Source organism: Podarcis liolepis, assembly GCF_965112155.1.
Source record: "Podarcis liolepis genome assembly, chromosome: 14".
In the NCBI taxonomy this organism is placed as follows: domain Eukaryota; kingdom Metazoa; phylum Chordata; class Lepidosauria; order Squamata; family Lacertidae; genus Podarcis; species Podarcis liolepis.
Window position 1 is genome coordinate 9,379,134 of NC_139569.1, and position 24,518 is coordinate 9,403,651.

The 24,518-nt window shown below is 47.5% G+C and overlaps 1 protein-coding gene and 1 long non-coding RNA gene across 2 annotated transcripts; one reads left to right on the plus strand and one right to left on the minus strand.

Moving 5' to 3' along the window:
• Positions 1-385: 385 nt before the first annotated feature.
• TEKT5 (tektin 5) lies at positions 386-22,322 on the minus strand. The gene is made up of 7 exons (XM_083474434.1): positions 21,684-22,322; positions 16,258-16,341; positions 14,701-14,771; positions 13,904-14,047; positions 12,776-12,998; positions 5,662-5,816; positions 386-770 (listed from the first exon to the last, which is right to left on the minus strand). The coding sequence occupies exons 1-7, from the start codon at positions 22,248-22,250 to the stop codon at positions 554-556; spliced, it is 1,461 nt and encodes a 486-aa protein (XP_083330560.1). The 5' UTR covers positions 22,251-22,322; the 3' UTR covers positions 386-553.
• Positions 11,862-23,447, plus strand: LOC310693004. The gene is made up of 3 exons (XR_014518952.1): positions 11,862-12,045; positions 14,101-14,246; positions 22,676-23,447. It is a non-coding gene; the product is annotated as an uncharacterized lncRNA (long non-coding RNA).
• Positions 23,448-24,518: the final 1,071 nt, after the last annotated feature.

A 24,518-nucleotide genomic window follows, 5' to 3' on the forward strand; every position in this document is an offset into this window, starting at 1 on the left:
AGAACTGGAAGAATTTACTTCTGGGTTTACGGTGTTGAGTTCTGAAACATTCACCATTGGAGATGTTCAAGAACCAAGGTACCACTGTATATTTTTTAAACTCTGTTTAAGAAAGGATATTCACAGCAATATGTGTCTAGATTCCACCAAAATAACCAAATAAAAAAATGAAGCTGGGACTTCAAAAATCTGCACCACACAGGTGTCCCAAATGCGCTTTCCTTGAGCATGGAGCCCTGAAGTCAAGGCAGGACAGAAAGGTGAGCCCCAGTGCCCAATTCTTTCCCAGGATGCATTGCGTGGACTGTAGCTCCTCCCACAGCAAGAGACCCCTGCTTTGCATTTCCCCCCCAAGCAACAAAAACCTGCGACCCTTTTTCTCCGATTTGGTTTCTCTTATGCTTTATTGCCATCCAATTTCTTTCCTCTCTTTTTTTCCTTTGTCAAGTTGGCTAACCGAACAAACAAAGAAGAAAAATAGCAATGAAACGAGCAGAACGTTCTCCCATCATTTGCAAACCTTTTATGTCAGAGCAGAGGTCGCCGGGAAAGCTCAGGTGTAGCCGACCAGGCGAGGGGTGCTGGGAAACGTCTTCCTCATCCCCATGCACTTCTCCTTGTCGATGAATAGGGAGTTGGCCTTCACCAGCAGGTCGTGCTCCAGCTTGGACTTGTTGAGGATGAGCAGCTGGAGCGTGTCGTGAGCCTCGCGCAGGCGCAGCTTCAGGGTCTGCAGCGTGTCATCGATGGTGAAAACCTCATTCACCAGCCTGAAATGGGGGTGGGGTGGGGGACACAGATACTGTTAAGTTGTGGGCGAACATATCAGACGACACAGCGATTCTTCCAAAGCAGCTCTTTCTTTGTAAGCTGGAACAGAACTAACTGAGGAGCTCAGTCAGCCTGCTTATATAGAGCTCCAGAACAATTGTAACTGTTGCAACTTTCTAAAACTATCCAATCACAGAACGTCACTTTTCGATCCTTCATTTGCATACAAACTATCCAATCACTGAACGTCACTTTCAATCCTTCAGTTGCATAACTATCTACAGTATCCCCCTGCTGGCCCAGGGTGAGAACATCGGTACATAACAGATACTCTGTAACCGGAGAAATCTGAGGGCTCCCTTGGACAAAAAACAAGACACCAGCCAGGAATACCAGAGCAAAACAGCAGCCAGTAGGTCTTAAAAGTGTGGCACTTACTGGAACAGCTACATGGTGAATACTGACACCTTTTCCCCCTTAAAAAAGCACTGGTTGTTGTGGTCTTTATTGAAGACTGTCGCCACAGGACTCCCACCTGCCACAAGGTGGAACAAGATGGAAGCTCTGGACAAGGCAGCCCTGTACAGGGGAGTTTTAAAAAATGTTTACTGTTTTATTATGGTTTTATATATGTTGGAAGCTGCCCGGAGTGGCTGGGGCAACCCAGTCAGGTGGGTGGGGTATGAATAGTAAAATCACCACCACCACAACAACAACCACAACAACCAGTGCTTTTTTAAGGGGAAAAAGGTGTCAGTATTCACCATGTAGCTGTTCCAGTAAGTGCCACACTTTTAACATTTGGGGAGGAAAAAGGTACTGGTACTGCGTACCCTTGAATACCCCCAGGGGGGGAAAACACTGTTGATGATGATTGAATAGGATGTCCCTATTTTCGTCAGACAAATCTTAGAGGATATGTAATGATGATGTAATGTCATACCTTGGTTTTCGAACAGTTTAGTTCTCGAACGTTTTGGCTCCCAAACGCCGCAAACCCAGAAGTGAGTGTTCCGGTCTGTGAACTATTTTTGGAAGACGAACGTCCAACGGGCTTCCGATTGGCTGCAGGACCTTCCTACAGCCAATCAGAAGCCATACTTTTGTTTCCACACATTTTGGAAGCCGAACAGACTTCCGGAATGGATTCCATTTGACTTCCAAGGTACCACTATAACTATAATAATAAGCCACCCACCCGACTGTGTTGCCCCAGTCATGCTGGGCGGCTGTGATAGGAATTTTATGGTCTTAGATATATGGTAATATTCATAAGTGTACAAACCAAGCACATACATAGATCAGCACAGGAAGGCCAACCTGGAACCATTTTGATTCCTAAACTGACCAAATGTTTTCTCTGCAAGGTCAAAGTGGAAAACCTCCCCATTGTCTCTTTCTTCACAAATCCTGTCTTAAGGACACATTTAAGATATTAATAGGGTGTGAGCCTGTGACCTGGCCCAGGAACTACCGTATTTTTCGCCCTATAGGATGCACTTTTCCCCCTCCAAAAATGAAGGGGAAGTCTGTGTGCGTCCTATGGGGCGAATACAGGCTTTCGCTGAAGCTTGGAGAGCGAGAGGGGTCGGTACGCACCGACCCCTCTCGCTCTCCAGGCTTCAGGAAGCTATCAGCAAGCCTGGGGAGCCCGCGGGAGGTCCCGCAGGGCTCCCTATGCTGCAGATAGCAGCCTGCCGCCCGGCTCCCAGCGTGCTGCGGATAGCAGCTTGCCGCCTGGCACGCAGGGCGCCCTGAAGCAGAGCGCCCCGCGCTTCAGGCAGACATCAGCCAGCCCCACAAGCTCGTGGGACAATGGGGAGGCGCAGCGCCGCCATCCCGCTGTTCCCCGACCTGGTTTGTTTTCCCTGACCTGGTTTGGGGGGGGGGGGAATAAAGGGGGGGGGAAATAAAGGGGGGAATTTCCTTTATTCCCCCCCCTCAAGAAAACTAGGTGCGTCCTATGGGACAGAGCGTCCTATGGGACGAAAAATACGGTAAGTATTTATCACTACAAAAGAATGGCCAGGCTCCCCAGGCAATTGAATCAAGTAACCTGCCAGACAGGAGATAAACAACAACAGGAGAAAAACAATATTCAAATTTCTGTTTTAGACTGCCTTTTCTGTGATGTTGGTGTGATGTATCTGAGGGGTGGTCTTGATCTACAGGGTGGCAATTTCAAAAGTCTTTATAAGGCCTTGCGCGCCATTGTTCTGGGTTCCTCCTCCCTCCTGCGTGTGGTGAGTGAGGACCCTGTTGCAACAGATCAATAAAGATCAAGCTTAGTAGCTGCTTTGCTTCTCAATATTCTCTGGTTGGCCTCTGTTATTTACTCCTACAGATAGAGAACCTACATAAGGACTCTATATGGGCTCTTGGATACCCCATAAGGGAAAAGGGCAATTTTTGTTTGCACCAGCGGCTTCCAACAGATATAAAAGGACTGTAAGATATTTTTATATCTGTTGGAAGCCACAGATGGGTGCCATACAATTATTATTATTATTATTATTATTATTATTATTATTATTATTATTATTACTATTACTATTATTTCTGAAACCCTGGAGAGCTGCTGACGGTCAGTGTAGACAATACTGAGCTAGCTGGACCAAAGCTCAATATAACAAGCCTGCTTGCTGTGTTCCTATTGTGTGACACTCCTTTTCTTCTCTCTCTCTCTTTTTTGTCCCTGCTCTTGCAGAGGACGGAGCAGATTCCGTGTTTGCAAGCTCTGCTATAAAACCCCTTTGATGCTTAGCCAGATCCTGTAAAACGCTTTGTGCTGCTGGAGATGTTATCACTCCCACCCACTGAGCCTCATACAGGTGCACTAGGAAAAGATGAGTCAACCCCTTTTTTCTTTTCAGAGGGGGAGGGCGGCTTCGAAAAAACGATTTCGGCAAACAGCTTCTCCGACCCTTAACACGATAGCCGCCAGCGCCTGGTGTCAAAACATCCTGTGTCTCCCAACTTTATGAGAAGGGAAAACAGGGTGGGGAGGCACACAGAGCCCCTTTGTGGCTAGGAAAAAAGCAAAGAGCAATGGAACAGAAGCATTGCAGAAACATAGGGCATGGTTAGCCAACGTGGTGCCCTCCATCTATCACTGGATTCCAACTCCCATCAGCCCCAACCAGTATGGCCAATGGTCAGGGATGATGGGAGATGCAGTCTACAACAGTCACATCCATGCCAAAGCGGAGGACTTCTCCCACAACAAAGAATCCTGGGAACTGTAGTTTGCTGAGGGCGCCCCTGGGAGCCGTAGTTCTGTGAGGAGCAAAGTATAGTCCACAACACTATTCTATGATGCTATGAAATGCAGAGAGAAACACTTATGGTGCTATCAGGGCAGTCGTACACGATCACCCCTTCAATACTATTTATTTATATTTATTGATAAAGATCTTTATATACCTCTATGTCATGAAAAATATATCAAGGCAGTTTACAGCAATCGTAAAATTGTACAATAAACATCATAAAGAAGGTTTAAAGCAGACATTAATTAGCCATTGTGAAAGGATGTATTCTTAATTGCCTGCACTGGCCTGGCAGAATATAAAAGCTCTCAGCAGGCGTTGAAAAGTTGGCAGAGAAGGCCAGCTTCTGCACCTGCAAAAGTTTTAGAGCAATCACACAACTTCATTTCAACTCCTGCTGAAGTCGCATAACTTTTAATTCCGCAAATGTTCTGGTTTATTCATGTTCCACTTTTGTTACGCTATAGCTCATCCAGACAGTAATAATGTACTTGCATTGTGGAAGCGTCGCATAACAAACATAAAGCAGAATAAATCCACCATTATTATTGGGCCCATCCACACTCCCGTTTATCCCATGTTTTCTTAGCCAGAGGTCCAAGTTCTTCTTTCTTTTGGTCCTGCCACTTTCCCTGGGAAAACCCACGGCCTACTACTGAACTGGAACCAATTGGGTTTTCTGCATATTGGCATTTGTTCCAGTTCAGCCATAAACCATGGGAAAGCAATGGGACAAAATAACTCCTCTTGGACAAGAAATCACAGGACAAACAGCAGTGTAGACGGGCCCATTGCGTCAAAGGCATCTTGCATAATACTCCTGCAATAAAGCAGTTGGGTGATGGTGTCCTTAAAGGTAAAGGTAAAGTGACCCCTGACCATTAGGTCCAGTCATGACCGACTCTGGGGTTGCACGCTCATCTCGCTCTATAGGCCGAGGGAGCCGGCGTTTGTCCGCAGACAGCTTCCGAGTCATGTGGCCAGCATGACTAAGCTGCTTCTGGCGAACCACAGCAGCACACGGAAACGCCGTTTACCTTCCTGCTGGAGTGGTACTTATTTATCTACTTGCACTTTGATGTGCTTTCGAACTGCTAGGTTGGCAGGAGCAGGGACTGAGCAACAGGAGCTCACCCCGTCTGGGGATTCGAACCGCCGACCTTCTGATCGGCAAGTCCTAGGCTCTGTGGTTTAACCCACAGCGCCACCCGCGTCCCTTTAGTCATGTAAAAAGATGTCTAGGAGACTTGGCTAGGGACTACCAACTGGTTTGAACACTTCTACCGGCACTGTGTTTCTCAAACATGGATCCCTAGCTATTGCTGGACTACAGTTTCCCATCATCCCTGACCACAGCTCCTGCTAGCTAGGTATGATAGGAGTTGTAGTCCCACAAAAGGTGGAGGGGACCCAAGTATGAGAAACGCTGTTTGCAGAATTCCATCTTGCAGAAATAGAAAGCGAAGGGAGCTCAAAGACGGCGTCCAAACCGACTCCCCGAATCCTGTAACACTAATAATCCTTGATGCGTTTTGCAACAACAGCAAATAGATCTGGAATGTGATAGGCCTTCAGGCGACAATATCTGGAGGGTGGGAGATGAGTGGGGGGGCTCACTCACTTGTACTGGGGTACGTCCCGGCACAACTCCATATTTGGCCGCCATGTTCGGGCTTCAAGGCGTGTCTGGGCTACCTTGAGTGGGCTCTCCTTAGCCATTATGGCTCTTTCCAGCAACATTATTGTATTTTCTGTCTGAAAGATTTCTTGCAGTGTCTGAAAGGAGAAGGAGGAGAAGAAAACGGTATGGTTGTTAAGTTGTGGGTGAACATATCAGACGACACAGCGATTCTTCAAACAGCTCTTGTTTATTCACAGGCCAGAACAGAACTGAACTGAAGGGTTCAGCCAGCCTGCTTATATAGAGCTCCACTACAACGCAACAGTAACAACCTTCTGTAACTATCCAATCACTGGACGTCACTTTCAATTCCTTATTTGCATATGTGGACCTGAGTGAAAACTATCTACAGTATCCGCCTGCTGGCCCAGGGTGAGAACTTCAGTACATAACAGTTGTTGTTTTTCCCCTACAGTGCTTGCTGCCTCCTTGACTGATGCGACTTTTGCCACTGTCCTCTGGTGTTCAGGGAATCTGATCCCTCCCACAGTGGCAGCCAAGAAGCAGATAAACGAGAAGAGTTCTTACCAAGTGTTTTATTCAATATTCACAGAGAGACGTAGAAATGCCATCTCTTTTAGACTATGGCGTTGCTCCAAGTAAAGTCCCACCCCCTCCATCTCTCCTATTGTACATCATCTCTGCGTCGGTTGATCTGTGCTTTCTGCCTCTGAGTTTTCTGTTCTCCTACTCTCAATGCCCGCCGGGTCCTGGGAGGGCGGGGCCAGGAATGCTCTCCAAGGACACTGAGTCTGTCGCTGCCTCTCCCCCAGTGCTTCTTCTTCCTCCTGCCCCTCTCCCAATATTTTCCAGCTTCTCCTCTCTGCAGCCTCTGAGCTTTGACCTTCTGCAAACCACTGTTGTTCTTGTTTTAGAGCACAGATTTCACAGTTCTCCAGAGCTTTTGCTTTAGTTTAAACAAAACTTATGCAACCATACGTTGTGACATTATGTTAGGGAAAATAGGGGAAACACTATGGAAAACATTTGTTGAGAATTCTGACTGGAATGCAAACCACTGCTGTAAATCTACTGTATTGTTCGCTCCATAAGACGCACTTTCCCCCTCTTAAAATCTAAGGGGAAATGTCTGTGCGTCTTATGGAGCGAATGTGTAGTCCCTGGGGCTGGGGGGGGGGGGACCCGGGCTTCCCCTGCCAGCCCCGACCTGCTCTTTGAGGCTGGGAGTGGGGGAAACCCGAGCTTCCCCCGCCAGCCCCACAAGCTCCTGAGCAGCTCTGGGGTAACCTGCGAAGCCTCCGCAGGGCAGCAGGGAGCCTTCAACCCGCTGCCCTGGGGAGGCTTCGCGCGGCTATCCCTGGCTTTTGCGGGAGGTGGGGGAAGGGACAGAGCGAGGCTCTCTCACTTCCCCCACCTCCCTCAAAAGCCCCCAAGAGCAGCTTTTTTTTTTCTTGAAACCCCCCCCCCCCAAAAAAGTAGGTGCGCCTTATGGCCAGGTGCGCCTTATGGAGCGAAAAATACGGTATACTGTCCTCCTCTTCTTGGGAAGGTTCAGGGGAAGGGGTGAGGCTGTCTCCACCATTCCTCCTCAGTCCAGGCCCTGACATCTGGGCCCATTCGAATGGAAAGTATTTCCTTCTCAGGGCTTCTTTGGAAAGAAATGTGCCTGGGGGAATGGGGGCGGGAGAATACAGTGGTACCTTGGTTCTTGGAGGGCTTAGTTGTCAAACAAATCGGCTCTCGAACCCCGCAAACCCGGAAGTAAGTGTTCCGGTTTGTGAGCGTTTTTTGGAAGCTGAACGTCCAACGCGGTTTCTGCTTGAGTGCAGAAAGCTCCTACAGCCAATCAGAAGCTGCGCCTTGGTTTTTGAATGGTTTCGGGAGTCGAATGGACTCCCGGAACGAATTAAGATCGAGAACCAAGGTAGTCATACCTCGAGTTGAATGTGCTTCATGTTGAGCGTGTTCGAGAGCGCGTTACTTCAGGGTTTCGCCGCTCGCGCATGCGCAGACGCTCAAAATGACGTCACGCACATGCGCAGAAGCGGCGAAACGCGACCCACGCACGAGCAGACATGCCGTCGCATCTTGCGTTCCATTCAGGATGTGAATGGGGCTCCGGAATGGATCCCGTTCGCATCCCGAGGTACCACTGTACTACTGTACATCGGAATGGGAAATCTGTGTGGATCTTTTTAGGAAGGATCTGCCAATGAGTTGGCAACAACCACGGCAACATTAATCAAATCCTCCAGCTTTTAGTTAAGTTTTATGGTTTTAGCTCCATTGTTTAAGATGTTTTTAAACGTTCTACAGCTTAGGCTTACTGCTGCACCACACTCCCACTTTATTTTACTTGATGGTCAACGTCACTGCAAAATTCAGGGAAATACAAGTTTCAAAAGGCAGCTGTGTTTTGGTTGAAACTCAGGCGAGTTTGGCAGATTTGACATTCGATGTGAACCGCATCAAATCTCTCCCCCATCCCTAATTCAGAATCGCATACATGCCTGCCTTTTGGGCCCTCTGGCAAAGGGCCGATTTGTTCCCCTGGGGCTTCTGCAAGAGACCTTCCTGCCAGATGGTGCCCCCAGAGGAAGAGGATAACTGATAACGCAGGCAGGAATCTCCTCCCTTGGCAGCCTCCGAAACAAAATATTGTTCGAACCTTTAAGTGAACTCCCAAACCAAACACTGCCTCGTCTTTTTAACCCACAACTAGGAGCTTAATAGTATGTTTGGTTTTAAGGTCATCCTGCCTTCCTGGCTGCTGTCTCCTGTCTTCTTCCTTTTTTCCGTTTTAAAAGTATAATTAAGAAGCTGGAAGAAGCTGGGAGAGGGAAAGGGGCTTGTCTCTACAGAGCAACTACCTTTCACACCTGGCAGAAACTCTTGCTACAAGTGGCTTTGGATCGCACACTGCGATTTACACATTGGTCCAGATTAAACTCGCATCACTTGAAAGGACTTGAACGGATTGGTGGGGAAAGTCACCAGATTGTATAGCACCAAACTACATCATTTCGTGGCTATATTCCAAGAATTAGGAAGCAAATCTCTCTCTCTCTCTCTCTCTCTCTCACACACACACACACACACACACACACACACACACTCCAGAGGCTGGGTGGAGATCAGTTCATATATATATAGCTGCCAAACCGTACACCCATCTCTTGCAGAGAATAAAGTACAAGTCTGCCCTCTGGCATCCTTCACCATTTGTGCAAATCTCCACCACCACACCTCCATCTTAGGCAGGGACAAAGCACGCCTTGCACTCAATTTTTATGGTAATGCCCCTCGCTTTAAAATATTCTGCAATGGGTGAGTGCAGCACATTTCATTAAGGTGTGCACCCAGGATATTTTACTTATTTATTTTATTTCAATGAAGGAAGAAGGGAGGTCGGAAAACGACAAGACGAGCAAGAAAGAGGTGGGGGGCAACGACAAACAAACGACAGAACAAGAGGGGTCGAGAAGCCAAAACAGGAGATTTTAAACTTCAGAGAAAAATAGCTGTGCCAAGATTTCCAGAGGCAGGGCAGATCTGGAGAGGGCTGAGGGTGCAATGCCTCCTCCTCCTCCTTCTCGTCTTTGCTTGTACATCTCAAAAGCAACTTCTCGCCCCCAAATATCTCTCTCCACAAACAGTGGCCAAAGGAGCTCAGATGGAGACAGAGCCATGAGGCAAAGAGAGGTGCAGGCAGAAGAAAAAGGCTGGAATGGATTTGTAGCTTCTGCCTGTGGAGAAGGCAGACACCTCCTTCCTTTCTGCCTGCCACTGCTGGAGCTGCCAATCACCCCGCCTCACCACCGTTTCCAGAAGCTTTCTTCTCTCTCTCTCTCTCTCGTTCTGTTGTTCCCCACCTCCTGTACACAAGTGTTCACCTTCTACAAAATTACACACAGAGCAAGAGCTGCGGCGTCATGCATACACAAAAGGGGTGCGTCTCAGTGTGAATAAGGAACCACCTAGCAAATTTGGCATTCAAATGGGGTGGCTAAAATGTGTCAAGTGGTATTCAAGATGAGGGAGGTTAAAGAATGCTGCAGGCCTGGGCTCTCCCACTCCCGACAATCCCTGGCGTCGTTGTTTCAACTGTGCTATTTTTTGTTAATTGTTTTTAAGAGAACAATGACTGCAGCAACTGTAAAATTAAAAACAAAACACATAAATACATCCACCAGTGTTACAGAGTGCGTGCATCTTGCTTGGTGACTCTATATATTGTCTCATTAAATGGGCTTGTTATGCATAAAAGATCATCTTCGTATTCGCGGCATACTGATTGCAGAGGCAATTTGCACCAAAGAGTCTCTCCTGAATGGCACCTGTGGTGCTTTGACTCTGAATTCATACTTTCTCACTTCCAGTTGATCTGGTTATCAATTTCATCGAAATGCAACTCTTCCAACTCCACAGACCTACAATTCTATAATGCTGTGTCTTTGCCTTGGAGCCAGTGTGGTGTAGTGGTTAAGAGCGGTGGACTCGTAATCTGGTGAACCAGGTTCGCTTCCCCGCTCCTCCACATGCAGCTGCTGGGTGACCTTGGGCCAGTCACACTTCTCTGAAGTCTCTCAGCCCCACTCACCTCACAGAGTGTTTGTTGTGGGGGAGGAAGGAAAAGGAGATTGTTAGCCGCTTTGAGACTCCTTAAAGGTAAAGGGACCCCTGACCATTAGGTCCAGTCGCGGACGACTCTGGGGTTGTGGCACTCATCTCGCTTTACTGGCCGAGGGAGCCGGCGTACAGCTTCTGGGTCATGTGGCCAGCATGACTAAGCCACTTCTGGTGAACCAGAGCAGCACATGGAAACGCCGTTTACCTTCCCGCCGGAGTGGTACCTATCTATCTACTTGCATTTTGATGTGCTTTCGAATTGCTAGGTTGCAGTGGCATATTGTGGGGGGTGCAGGGGGGCTGGCCGCACCGGGCGCAACATCTGGGGGTTAGGGTTAGGGGGTGCAAATCCACGGGTTAGGGGGCGCAATTTACTTGCCTTGCCCCGGGTGCTGACAACCCACGCTACGCCACTGCTAGGTTGACAGGAGCAGGGACCGAGCAACGGGAGTTCACCCCGTCATGGGGATTCGAACCGCCGACCTTCTGATTGGCAAGCCCTAGGCTCTGTGGTTTAACCCACAGCGCCACCTGTGTCCCCTGAGACTCCTTAGGGTAGTGATAAAGTGGGATATCAAATCCAAATTCTTATTCTTCTTCTCTTCTTGGAGCAACAGCACCAGAATCATGGCCAATATTGAGAAAGTTTTACTTGAAAGCAGCAATTCACTGTCACACTGTCACAATTCACTGAGCCTGGACAGCTCGGTTGGTTAGAAGCATGGTGCCAATAACATCAAGGATGTAAGTTCAATCCCCGTAAGGATCAGCTGCGTTTTCCTGCATTTGGGGGGGGGGGGTTGCACTAGATGAGCCCCAGGGTCTCTTCCAATTCTTTTTTTAAAAAATAAATTCATTTATTTGGTATTTCAAATTAAAGTTTTTCAATCACATATCCAACATACAACATAAAAACAAGATTCCAAAGAAACTCCTGGACTTCCCTCTTTCCCTTTGTGGGTCCTATTGTTAGTCATTTCCTCCTGCATCTTTTATAATAATTCAAATTTTTTACATCTCCATTACATCCAAAATTCACTACAAGTGTTATTCCAACCCTACTAACAATTTTAACTGTTTACAATGATTTTTAAGATAAATGATAAATCTCCCCCATTCCTTATTAAAATTTTAGTCTTCCTGATTTCTGATTCTTCCAGTCATTTTGGCCATTTCGTAATAATCCGTCAACTTAATCTGCCATTCTTCTCTGGTCTTTATCTTCTTTCCATTTCTGGGCCAATAACATCCACAGAGCCATGGCCGCATACATAAATAATCTTTTCTGCTCCATTGAGATTTCGATACATTGGGGTTTTTGGGTCCCTTCCAATTCTATGTGCCTCCTCTCCCATACTGAGAGCAAAGACGGAGAAAAGAAAATGATTGCCGGACCTCCTTTTCATGTCATGCCCAACCTTAGTGGGGCTTGCCACCTTTCCCATGCTCATGCCTTTTATGACCGCCCATTGTTGGGTCTTGTCCGGGTTCTGTGGCATGGTGACATCACAGTGCAGCTTGGGTGGTCTACACATCCCTGCACTGAGGAATCCACAAGGCCAGCTCACTCGACTGAAAGGACGGCACCCACCATGCCTAAAGTAGCAGCCTTCAAAAGTTATCATCTAGGACAGCTGCCCCCCACTGCAAGATGGTAGGAGAATCCTTGCTCATGGCCCTCGAGGGCTTTTTGGGCGGCCCTCCCCAGCCTTTGCGCTGCCTACCCAAAGCCCGGTAAGTGAGTCCTAGAGTCTTCCCTCCTCCTTCCCAAAACCTATTTAGAGTTTGCCCAGCTAGGGGAAAGAGGTGGGAGAGCTCTCTTCTTCTTCTTCTTCTTCTTCTTCTTCTTCTTCTTCTTCTTCTTCTTCTTCTTCTCCTTCTTCCTCCTCCTCCTCCTCCTCCTCCTCCTCTTCTCCTATCACTCGTAAGATTGTCTTCCATGAACACAGACTTAACAGTGAGTCCGTAAGTGACTGTGGAGGCCAATTCTGGACCCACACATCCTTCCACAGTGGGGACATAGATTTCTGGGTAGGAATTGATCACGGTGAGGGTTTGCCAAGTGTGCTTTCCACTTAGCACGTTTCTCCCTTGTGTCCTGAGTTTGAGCGTCTTCAAAGCCCATGACACCTTTGGTAAAGGCTGTTCTCCAATTGGAGCACTCGCAGGCCAGTTGTCGGCATTTATACTACATTTTTACAGGAGGTGTGTTTCTACAGCGAGTGAAAAGAGGTGGGAGAGTTCTAGGACCACCAAGACAAAGGATCTTAGCAGCTGGGCAGTTTTGTATTGGGAAATATTGGCGGTATTCACTGGTTTGGTTTCCATTCTGGACCCAGGAGGAAGGAGGGAACACAGGCAATTTCCACTCCTGCCTCCATTTCCACCCAAAGTCTCTTCCATCCCCAGCACTCAGCACCTCTGCCTAACCCGCCCAGCCTCTTGAAGACCAGCACCCTCCTACCTTGGCCAGCTGTGCCTGCAGCTGGTTCTTGGAGTCCGCTATTTCCGAAATGCGGGCATCGAAGGCCAAATTCGTGTTTGTCCACTGCCTCCACATATCGTCGGAAGTGGTTTCCAGGGTGTGGTCCGCTTCGCTGCAGAGGGTGGCTGTGTTGGCACGTGCGTTCTGTGAATACCGGATGTTGTCATCGCTAAACTTGGCCCACGTTTCGGGGACCGTCACTCTGCAAGGTATAAGAACCTGGGTTACTGCGAAACACCAGCATGATGTCCTGTGTTCCAGGGTGCTGTGGGACACTACGCAAAATAAATTGCGTAAAGGTAAAGGTAAAGGGACCCCTGACCATTAGGTCCAGTCATGACCGACTCTGGGGTTGTGGCACTCATCTCTCTCTATAGGCCGAGGGAGCCAGCGTACAGCTTCCGGGTCATGTGGCCAGCATGACTAAGCCGCTTCTGGCGAACCAGAGCAGCGCACAGACACGCTGTTTACCTTCCCACCGGAGCGGTACCTATTTATCTACTTGCACTTTGACGTGCTTTCGAACTGCTAGGTTGGCAGGAGCAGGGACCGAGCAACGGGAGCTCATCCCGTCACAGGGATTCGAACCGCCAACCTTCTGATCGGCAAGTCCTAGGCTCTGTGGTTTGACCCACAGCGCCACCCGCATCCCACAAGGTAAATGTAAAGGGACCCCTGACCATTAGGTGCAGTTGTGACCGACTCTGGGGTTGCGGCGCTCATCTCGCTTTATTGGCCAAGGGAGCCGGCGTACTTTAAAAAAATAATAATATTATATATCCACGACACCACGGCACCATGCAATTTGTAATTATACAAAAGGATTTTGTATAAAAAATTCTGCATGTTCAAAGGCCGAATTCACAAACACACTAATTGCATCCACTTGGAAGCAAAAATGTTGTAGCCTCCCCCCTCTGAAGCTTTGCTTTGTACAATAGGTACAACTGCTCATCTTTGAAAATCCAGGAAGTTTACTTTCTGTTTATTAGGATTGCTTTCACCCCTGGATTTTAAGAGGTGTGGGCTGGGTGTCTGTCATATACCCAGCATGTTCAATAACCCACTCTAGTAATGGATATTATAAGCAGAGTGCCCCAGACTTACGTTCCATCTATTTTTTCCACTCCGTGGTAGAAATTGATGCTGTCGGAAGTGTTCCTCAGGTTATAGCACTTCTCATCGATGAAATGGGCCGAGTTCTTGTCTCCAAGATCCCTCTCGAGAGCATGTTGGGCATCTCTGTTAACACTGTGTAGGAGGACGAGGATTTCTGTTATAGCAGCATATTTACAATTTTAAAGCCTTTTGCAGGTGACAATGGGCAAGAAAGAAGAAGTCTTGGAAATTCCATTTCCATATTCAAAAACCGTGAAAACAAGCTGTGGATTTCGGCCTAAAATATGGGCGGAATGACACCGGTGCCTTTTACCAGGCAGAAGCTGAACAGGTAAGGAAGATTCACCAATATTATTGCTAGTAAATGCCTTACCTGTTGGATTTCTGCCTGCTGTGAAGTTATAGAAACCCCATCGGGGGGTGGGGTTAAAGGAAAACCCAGTAGTACCAACAATTATGCTGCTTCTTTTTTTAGCAGCAGGGAAACTTTTGCTGTTCCTCCCTTTGAGGGCTGGGTGTGACTTCCTGGGTAGTGTTGTGAATTCTGGGTCCATTCCAGATGGCCGGGCAACCCAGGAAGGTTAAAGGGCTTTTGTTGTTGAGAACTGCCAAGAGACCTGATGGCCATCCTTTGGAGAACTACACACTAAAAGAGGATTTCTCAAGGCAAAGGCTGCTGAGTTCTAACGGTGGCTGAGACATCGCAAATGAACGGGGTGCCCAATTCACCGGCCGCCTTTAAAGGCCATGTATATTTTGTGCGTGTGTGTGTTTAAAAAACTTACTTAATTTGTTGTTCAATCCTTTCTGCAAGCTTCCTCATTCTTTCTTGGCATGCTCTGATCAGGTCAACCTCCTGTAATGGAAAATAGACACCTGCTGTCATTGATCCTGCAAAAATGGAGGTTGAAAGAGCATCCTTTATCGGACATTCTCAACATCCACCAAGCCTCCCTGCCCTTCCCATTGCTTCTGTTGTTTGGTTGGGATGTTGTTGCTTTCTTGGGGAGAAGGCTTGCCTGGTTTTTTAGGCGTGTGTTTTGTTTCCTTCCCAGGCTGCAGATGTCTTGCCTGTGCTTTCAAGGGAGTATGTTGAGCACCCGTGTTTTGTGGTACCCATGACAGTTTTGTACATTTCCAAATTTGTCCCCAGACCCCAGAAATCTGGGGACCGGTGGGCAATGGGAACGTGCACAGATTCCTGGTTGCATTCTGCTTCTCGTACTACAAAAGTTGCTTCCCACACATGTCTTCCTCAATAGGGATCTTAGCACGAACGAGTGATTTATGGAAAGCTGATCACAAAATTCCTGAACCAGGCAGTTTGATTCTACGGCTTTAGGCTTGAATAGAGACAAAGGATTCCTCGCCCACTACAGCTGTGCATCAAGGTAGCAAAAGAGGTTTAAAGACATGTGCCACCTTGAACATCTTAGTAGGATAGAAATGCAATCATAATAAATGCCCATTGAGGGAGGATAGCACATCTCAAATGTGATAAAATGAGTCTTAGTTCTCCATCCATAAATCTATTTGTCCTTAAATTAAGGTGTGTGTTTTTATTTGTTTTGATTTTTGCTTTAATGCACTAACATAATTATAAATTTTATATCAGTTTGGGTTTGGGCCAGTTTTCCTAAACTTGTTTCTGGCGTGAAAATAGCATTTTGCTAAAAGGAATCTAATGCAGCTAAACTTTAGACTTCTGAGTAACAATGCACAAAATCCCCCTACCCCCCAAAAAAAGGAATTTAAATGCACTTTGGGGATAGCTTTAAAACCTGACCCTGGCCCTTCCCAATGTACACCTGTGATGTACATCTCTTGAGCTTTATAAAAATAAAAATATTCAGGAACACAACTATCTCCTATGTACTATAATCTGGCTTTAGGTTCAAATTGTGCTTGGTTTATGCATATGATTTATTATCATATGAATTTTGGACCTTAGGTCTTCTCTGCCACCAGATTGCGGTTCCCAGGTCTTAAGATGCAAGACTCTAGCATTTCTGGTGTTTGATGACAAGTGTCAACACAGCATGACCATATGCCAACAAAACAAAAAGCCATAAGTCACAAGCCATAATTGTTTTGGGCTTACTCCTAAAGCCCCTGATCCACTTGCACAGGATTCATGAATCCGCTTGCGGGTCGTTGACCCAGAGGCTGGGAACTGCTGCTCTGAAATTTCAGGTCAAACTTGGACTTCTCTGAGCAAGATAGAGAGCCAAGGGAGGATGCAAAAAATGGGTTTTATCAAGAAAACGGAACACCTGTCTCGAGTGCTCTTTCTAGCTACCTTCTGCAAACTCATTTCACAAAGCCGGCAAGGCTCGCTGTACCTGGATGAGATTCTTTTCCACGTCATCATGGACCAAGTCGATGCCCATCCGTTTCTCCCGATTGTATAAGCATTCCAAAGCCACCTGAAAGCAGACAAGAAAACCACGGGTTCAGATAACTCCTTCAGAGGGGTAAAGACTAATAGTGAGTCTTTGGAAAAACACTGCAAGGTGTTTTTCTTTTCCACGTTCGATCTCCTAATAGAGGAAGAAAACTGTTCCAAATATATCTGTGAATGGTTAACCTGTAACTAAAACAAGTGGATGAATGGATGTTTGTTTGTTGCTAGGACCCAAAGCGCTAGATGATCAAAATGGCAATTAGGAGACCCATTAGTGGCTAAATTACTGGACCCTTTTTTCCCCTCTGGGTCAGCCTAAGGACACACAAGGAATTCAATTTTTGTGTGTGAATTTTGACACAAACTCTATTCGATCCACACTTCCCCAAACTAAGATGTAGAACAGCACTGAGGCTGCAAGCCTAACCCTACTTACCTGGGAGTAAACCCCATCAATGAGACTTATTACTCATACACCCAACAACCGCTGGGCCACCCCAAGCTCCCCTGCCCCCCAGAATCCCAACCCCCAACGCACAGTACAGACTTCCGTGCCTCCCTGCAACCCCTCCCTTCCAGTGTGGACCACCACCCTCACACCCTGAGGTCACTACACTACTGGAAACTTTGCACTTCTGGTTGGTATTGCACTGCTAGTTATCCACTGACTTTCACACTTCCTGGATGCCCCAATGTTGCTGTCACTTCAAAAAAATAAATAAATGTGTATTTTGCAGGGAGATACCTTTTAAAATATATATTTAAATACTTGTCTACATGCATTTCTACCCCCTGAAAATTCACAGATTAATTTCTTCTTCCATATCTGCCCTTATTATTAAGTGCTGATGCTTAGGGAAGATTTGTACGTCTTCAAGTTTGTCCAACTGCATGCCTAAGCTGCAGACATTATGGGAACTTCAGCCATCAGCCAGCAACCAGATTGCCCGCCACGTTTCCATATCAGTTTGCAATTCATTTGTTTTAAAAGGTCCTTGTGAGAATTCGTCGGTGTTGTGGTATGAATTTCTCCTAATCACCACATTTCTTTTTTGTACCCAATTTTGCCTAATGCACAGATTTTTGCGAACCCCCTAATATGAATTTTTGTATGCTGTTTTTGCCAAACAATACCCCACCCCAAGTACTTCAGATAGAGCAAGGCTTGAATGTCCTTGAATGTCAAATTCCCCTCTCAGAAGACAGCAGTATTGTTTCATCCAATCACAGCACATGGAACAAAGTTGTGGACGTGGAAGGAAAAAAACTAAGATTTCAGTGGTGTAGCAACCCGCACTGGCGCCCGGGGCAGACGAAAGTTGTTCAGCTTTCGGGTGAAAATCAAAGTGGATCAGCTTTTTTTAGGACAGCCGCTGATTTCAGGGACGCACAACACACCCAACAACCACTGGGCCACCCTCAAGCTCCCCTGCCCCCCAGAATCCCAACCCCCAACGCACAGTACAGACTTCTGTGCCTCCCTACGACCCCTCCCTTCCAGTGTGGACCACCACCCACACACCCTGGGCTCGCTACACTACTGGAAACTTTGCACTTCTGCCTCTAGACCCCTGTCAGGCTTGAAGGGGACATGCAACCCGTCTTGGCTGCTCTACCCAAAAGAAAACTGAGCCACATCTATTTGAAAAGCGAAACTAGTACACCACCTTGTGGCCAGTTTTAGACTCAAAAAGCAAGACCGGACTAGGAAGAGTCAAGGCAAGGGTGCTATCAGCCTTAACCGCTGCACGTCACTTTTCAACAAAGCCTGCCATTTACTCTCTGAATTTTGGGACCTGTGTGTTGTGTGCACTTTTCTACAGCTTAAGGGAAGAGTGCACGCTTTTTTGTTCCGAAACCAAAGGTTCTCAACAGTCGGGTTAAAGAAGTGATCCCCAAGCGCACAGATAAAGCATCTGGCAAGGCCCCATGGGGCTGTCTTTGAAGATAGTTCAGAACCCGCTCTTCAGTCGTCTTCGCTCAGGGCTTCTGGCGACAGGGCTGGTTAAGTGAATCTCGCCCATTTTCTTCTGTGTGCCCCCAATATTATGTGTCGTTCTTGCTGCAACAACCTGAGGGTGCAGTCCAAATCTACACCCATCCACAGTGGTGCTTTATGAAGCGGCAGAGCAGAGAGGGGTCAGTAAGATTGCTTCGGGAGTCTGGAGCTGGCACAGCGAATGGGCCCAAATTGGTGTCCGATGCTGTCGCTCAGTGGCAGGGAGATTGGTCCAAGATCCCACAGATCTCAGGCTGGTCCAGCCCCACACCCACCTCTGGACTACACCCCATCTGGGGGCTATACTGGGCCCATCACCTCCTGGCAAATAGAAGGGGAAGAAATGGAGGCAGTGAGAGATTTTACTTTCTTGGGCTCCATGATCACTGCAGATGGTGACAGCAGCCACGAAATTAAAAGACGCCTGCTTCTTGGGAGAAAAGCAATGACAAACCTAGACAGCATCTTAAAAAGCAGAGACATCACCTTGCCAACAAAGGTCCATATAGTTAAAGCTATGGTTTTCCCAGTAGTGATGTATGGAATTGAGAGCTGGATCATAAAGAAGGCTGATTGCCAGAGAATTGATGCTTTTGAATTATGGTGCTGGAGGAGACTCTTGAGAGTCCCATGGACTGCAAGAAGATCAAATCTATCCATTCTGAAGGAAATCAGCCCTGAGTGCTCACTGGAAGGACAGATCCTGAAGCTGAGGCTCCAATACTTTGGCCATCTCATGAGAAGAGAAGACTCCCTAGAAAAAACCCTGATGCTGGGAAAGATTGAGGGCACAAGGAGAAGGGGATGACAGAGGACGAGATGGTTGGACAGTGTTCTCAAAGCTACTAACATGAGTTTGACTAAGCTGCAGGAGACAGTGGAAGACAGGAGTGCCTGGCGTGCTCTGGTCCATGGGGTCACAAAGAGTCGGATGCAACTAAACAACAACATATATATATATATATAAAACAAATTCTCTGCCTTGTTCCCCCTTGTCCCCCCCCCCACATTTTTTTCCCTGCCAAGGAGTCCAGTTCATTTTGTTGTCTTTTTAAGTAATCTGTAAAAAGTTCCCATTCTTCTTTAAAGTCGCAGTTGTCCTTATCTCGCAATTTGTATGTCAGTTACGCCAGTTCTGCATAGTCCATCAATTTCTCTTGCCACTGTTCTTTCGTCGGGGTTTCTTCATTCTTCCATCCTTGTGCTATCAAGACTCTTGCTGCTGTTGCAGCACCATCTGGGGGCTTTCTGCCAGCTACCACTGATGGGCTCCCTGTTCTCAGCATTCCTGCCCAACGGGACATTTTGCAGACGAAGGGGAAAGAGAGATCTTGCTCCATGGGTGGCAGAAAGCCAGCTTAGTTGGAGGAACACTCAGTTCAAATCTCCCCCTTACCCAGTGCAAAGTGGGCCTGGGGTGCTGTGTTAAAGGTAAAGGTAAAGGGATCCCTGACCATTAGGTCCAAACGTGGTCGACTCTGGGGTTGCAGCGCTCATCTTGCTTTACTGGCCGAGGGAGCCGGCGTACAGCTTCTAGGTCATGTGGCCAGCATGACTAAGCCGCTTCTGGCGAACTAGAGCAGCGCACGCAAACATCGTTTGCCTTCCTGCCGGAGCGGTACCTATTTATCTACTTGCACTTTGACGTGCTTTTGAACTGCTAGGTTGGCAGGAGCAGGGACCGAGCAACGGGAGCTCACCCCATCGCGGGGATTCAAACCGCCGACCTTCTGATCGCCAAGTCCTAGGCCCTGTGGTTTAACCCACGTGACTACAAATGGCTTTTTCTCAGTGGACCTGTTCTGGATGGTGTTTTTAAATAAGATTTGACTGCGGTTGATTGTGACCATCTAGATCAGGCACGACCAACCCTATAGAGACTGCGATCTACTCCAAGTATAATAAAACTGGCAGTGATCTACCTATTGTCATTGCCCATAGTTCTTGAGCTTTTTTTAGGGAAAGACACCAGAGTTGTTGTTGTGCTTTTGGGGGGGCACTCCCTCCTTTCACCACTTGCCGCCAGCGCAGCAAATATAACCTTTCTAAGCAGCGGCGGAGTGGTGTGCCGCAATCACTAAGGAGAAACCAGGTGATCACTTTTATTACTCCTGCAGTCCACTGGGAGCACCACAGCAATCTACAGGTTCGACATTGCTGATTTAGATCATTGCTTTTAGATTATTATTATTATTAGTGGTATGGTGGTTTCTTACTCATACTTGATTTGTTGGTTATCTCGTTTCTGCTGATTGCCTTGATTGCGGTTTTATGGAAAGGTATCAGAACATTGGAAACGAGCAGTGCTATTTTTCTAGAAAAAGAGGTGACAGAATTCACCATGCACAACCTCCCTTTTTCTCTTACAATGGCAATGGCACCCATCTGAGAGGTACCGGGACTGAGTTCCAGTGAGTTCTGGCTGAAATGAAGCCCTGAAAACAAGCAATAAATTACAGTACTCCCAAGGACTTGAAGCACGACTGTCATTTTGAAGATCTGGGAGTCGTGCTGTTTTGATATTAGAAACAAGGAATGGTTCTATTAAGGGAGGGAAGGCGGACCACCACTTTGGTCACAGAGGTTGCCCAAGAGAAAGCCAAATGGCTTCTCAGCACAGTTGCATACCAGACCAAGAGTGTTAAAGTTAAGAACACCCCTGTTGTTCAGCCCAGACCCTGAGATCCAGCTCCAAGGGCCTTCTGGAAGTTCCCTCACTGTGGGAAGTGAGGTTACAGGGAACCAGGCACAGGGCCTTCTCGATGGTGGCACCCGCCTTGTGGAATGCCCTCCCGTCAAAGAAAGAGCCAATGATACAACCTTCTGTAGAAATCTGAAGGCAGCCCTGTATAGGGAAGATTTTAATGTTTCATGTTTTACTGTGTTTTCATATATGCTGGAAGCCGCCCAGAGTGACTGGGGCAATCCAGTCAGACAGGTAAAGGTAAAGGGACCTCTGACCATTAGGTCCAGTTGTGGCCGACTCTGGGGTTGCCGTGCTCATCTTGCTTTATTGGCCGAGGGAGCCGGCGTACAGCTTCCGGGTCCTGTGGCCAGCATGACTAAGCCACTTCTGGCGAACCAGAGCAGCACACGGAAACGCCGTTTACCTTCCCGCCAGAGCGGTACCTATTTATCTACTTGCACTTTGACGTGCTTTTGAACTGCTAGGTTGGCAGGAGCAGGGACCGAGCAATGGGAGCTCACCCCGTCACGGGGATTTGAACCGCCAACCTTCTGATCAGCAAGTCCTAGGCTCTGTGGTTTAACCCACAGCGCCACCCGCATCTCTTCCAGTCAGATAGGCAGGGTACAAATAATAAAATCATTATTATTCTTATTCCTGGACCACCCTCAGCACCCACCTGCAGTGGTCCCTGGGCTTCATCCGCAGCACATTCTAGGCGCCTCTTGGCTGTGTCCAACATGCGGGTGTCGGACAGCAGCCGTTCGAGTTCATAGGTCAGCTCGGACCTCCAGAAATTGATGTCCGCTAGCCTCTGCCCGATATTCTTCCCGGAGTCTTCCTGCTGCTGCCGTGTCAACTGGTCTTTGTCCTGTACCAGCCTCCCAGTGTCGGCGTTCAGCCTCCCGGCCCAGTGCCGGTAAGCCTCCGAGCCCTTGATCTGAAGCTGGTTGGCTTTGTACCAGTCTTGGGGGCTGTAGCGAGCGTACAAGGAGGACCGCACCGATGGCAGGATGGTGGGAGGCCGCAGTGGGGCACAGAGGCGCCCCGCTCCCTCATCGTTGGGCCTGAAGGCGGACACTTTGTAGAACAAGCTGGGGCGCCATGAGTTCAGGTAGCGGTAGCCTGGCAGGTAATAAGACTGGTAGCTGTCCTGGCTGATGGAGGTTGGGGCCACCTCTGGAAGCAAGCAACTCTTCCGAGGTCCGCAGTAGCTGGCAGTCTGGGTAGTGCCAAGGAATTCCATCTAACTCCCTGAACCAGCCACTCAACCTTGCTTGGAGGTCAGGGGCATGAGACAAGGCAGAGGCAGTTGCCCCCTGCACTGTGACTCAGTGACGGTGTCACAGAAGATTAGTGAGGGCATCGTGGCCCCAGCAAAGGGGTCTTTTGAGGTTGACTCAGCCTGCCTGTTTTGTTTCCTAAAAACCTATGTATCTTTAAAAAAGCAAACAAACCCAAACCAGAAATGGCAACTCTAAACATGGGGCGATAAGGTCTGGTGTGGCGTAATCATTACAAGTGTGTCTAGTGTGCAAGAAAGCCACTCCTGGATCAAATATTTTGGGGGGTGGCTGGGTTAAAATCAGTCAGGGACTGTGCTGAGGTGGGCTGCACAGATGAGGAATGGTGGGAGCCTCCCCCTGAATTCAGGATCCTGAATTTTCCCAGGAGCAATGGGAGAGTATAGATTTGGAACAGTGGTTCGCAGAGGGACATAGTTCAGAAGACAAATGTTGGGAATAACTGGCTGGTGAACAGCTAGGAGGAGAAGAACCGGGAGAGAGAGTATTAATGGACTCCAGTTCACTGGAAAGTATGCAGTCGATGGGTCCAAGGTCACAAGATTAGATAAAGTAGCTGCACAGAAGGCAAAGTGGTTGCGAGATCAGCTTGGAAGACGAGGAAGTGATGAGGGTGACTCGGGGGGGAAGAGGGTGTAAACCTTAACTGGGAGCACCTTTACTCCGAGAATGGACTCTTTGTTCTTTCACTGTGATAATTAAAATCTCTTTAAATGGTAAGAGACTATTTTTGCTTTGTTCTGCTTATCCACGGCCAACGGGAGGGAGCCGCTTTCCCAAAACCTGACATTACCATAATCTAGCCGTATCTGGATCGGAACTGGGGGCAAAGCCGAGTTAGCAGTTCCATTTTATCTTGGCTTGATATGGGCTGAAGGATCCCACACTTGAGAGATCTAGCATTTTTACATGTTTGCATATGCAACAGACCTGAAAAGCAGCACATGGGTTGAGATCGATGACACGGCACCAGGCATGCGCACTGTGAGGAAATGCATTTGACCACTGACAAAAAAAAAAGCTAGCCTTTATTTTAGGAAAAAGAAAAAGGATGAGAAACCTAGCGGCCGACCCAAATCGCTGGTATTTGACACAAACATTATGGTACCACACTGAGTAAATGCCAGGAAATTGCATCTCTCCCCACCTCCTCTTCCAAATAAAAGCTAATTTTTCATCAGCAAAGTTAGATGCAACAGCAATATTTTCTCTGAGCATGCATGCGTGGCCATGTGTCACTGAGCTCAGCCCATGTGCTGTTTCACAGGTCTGCTGCATATGCAAACATATGTTTTTGAAAAACCCTATGTTAAAAAGTATTGAGGCTTTTTACAATCAAGCGGGATATAAATCTTGTGAGATGAAATAAAATGCTATGTGTAGATTTGCACTGATTGTCACATATCTGCAACAACAGGGGGGAAACCGACCCAAGTTCAGCCCACACCAGCCAGGAGAAAATGGAAACCATGGACAGTGCTAGCTCTGCCCCCGATTTCCTTCCAAATACTATTATATTTAACATCTCAAAACCTACGCAAGCTCGAAAACAGAAATGTCAACTCTAAACATAAGGCAATAAGGTCACATGATAGAGAGCTGGTGGTGTAACATGCTGATTAAATGTGCAAAAAAAGTCCTTCCTGGTTTAAATATTTCCAAGTCTCTGTCTTTAAACCTCTTGGTATGTTACCATAACTTTTGGGGTAAATGCCAGGAATTTGGGTAAGCTGCTGGATTGGTCAGTGTCAGTGCCGGATTTACGTATGAGCTAAACAAGCTACAGCTTAGGGCCCCACTCTCTTGAAAAAACAAAACAAAACCTGGATGTACATTTCCAAAATGTAAGATAAAAACATTTTTTTAAAAAAAACAAAAAACCCTACATACATTGTGTTGTGTAGGCTCCTAAGATATAAGTAATGGGCCCCACCTGCTAGCTTGCTCCCTCAAATATCACTGGTTTGCTCATTTCTATATATAGGGTGCCTACATTCTGCATGTGAAAATGGCTTTAGATACTGTGATGGGATGATTAGCTGCTTGTGCGTAAAATCGTGCTCCCTCAGAGTTTGTGCGGCTCCACAAACCTCTGTGTGTGACAGAGCTCCTCAAACATGTCTGCTCTAATCACTCGTAGAGTCTGACAGTGGCTGTCTGCGGAAGCGCTTCCAGCATAGAAGCTCCTTAACGGAAACGCGTCTCCTGGA

What these genes read in the sequence shown, in the direction of transcription:
- TEKT5 (XM_083474434.1), bottom strand. Translation starts at nt 22,250, where the DNA reads ATGGAATTCCTTGGCACTACCCAGACTGCCAGCTACTGCGGACCTCGG. An exon ending in AAGCCCAGGGACCACTGCAG is followed by an intron (nt 16,342 to 21,683) that starts GTGGGTGCTGAG and finishes GTCTGCTTTCAG; the next exon opens with GTGGCTTTGGAATGCTTATA. An exon ending in GTGGAAAAAATAGATGGAAC is followed by an intron (nt 12,999 to 13,903) that starts GTAAGTCTGGGG and finishes TATACCTTGCAG; the next exon opens with AGTGACGGTCCCCGAAACGT.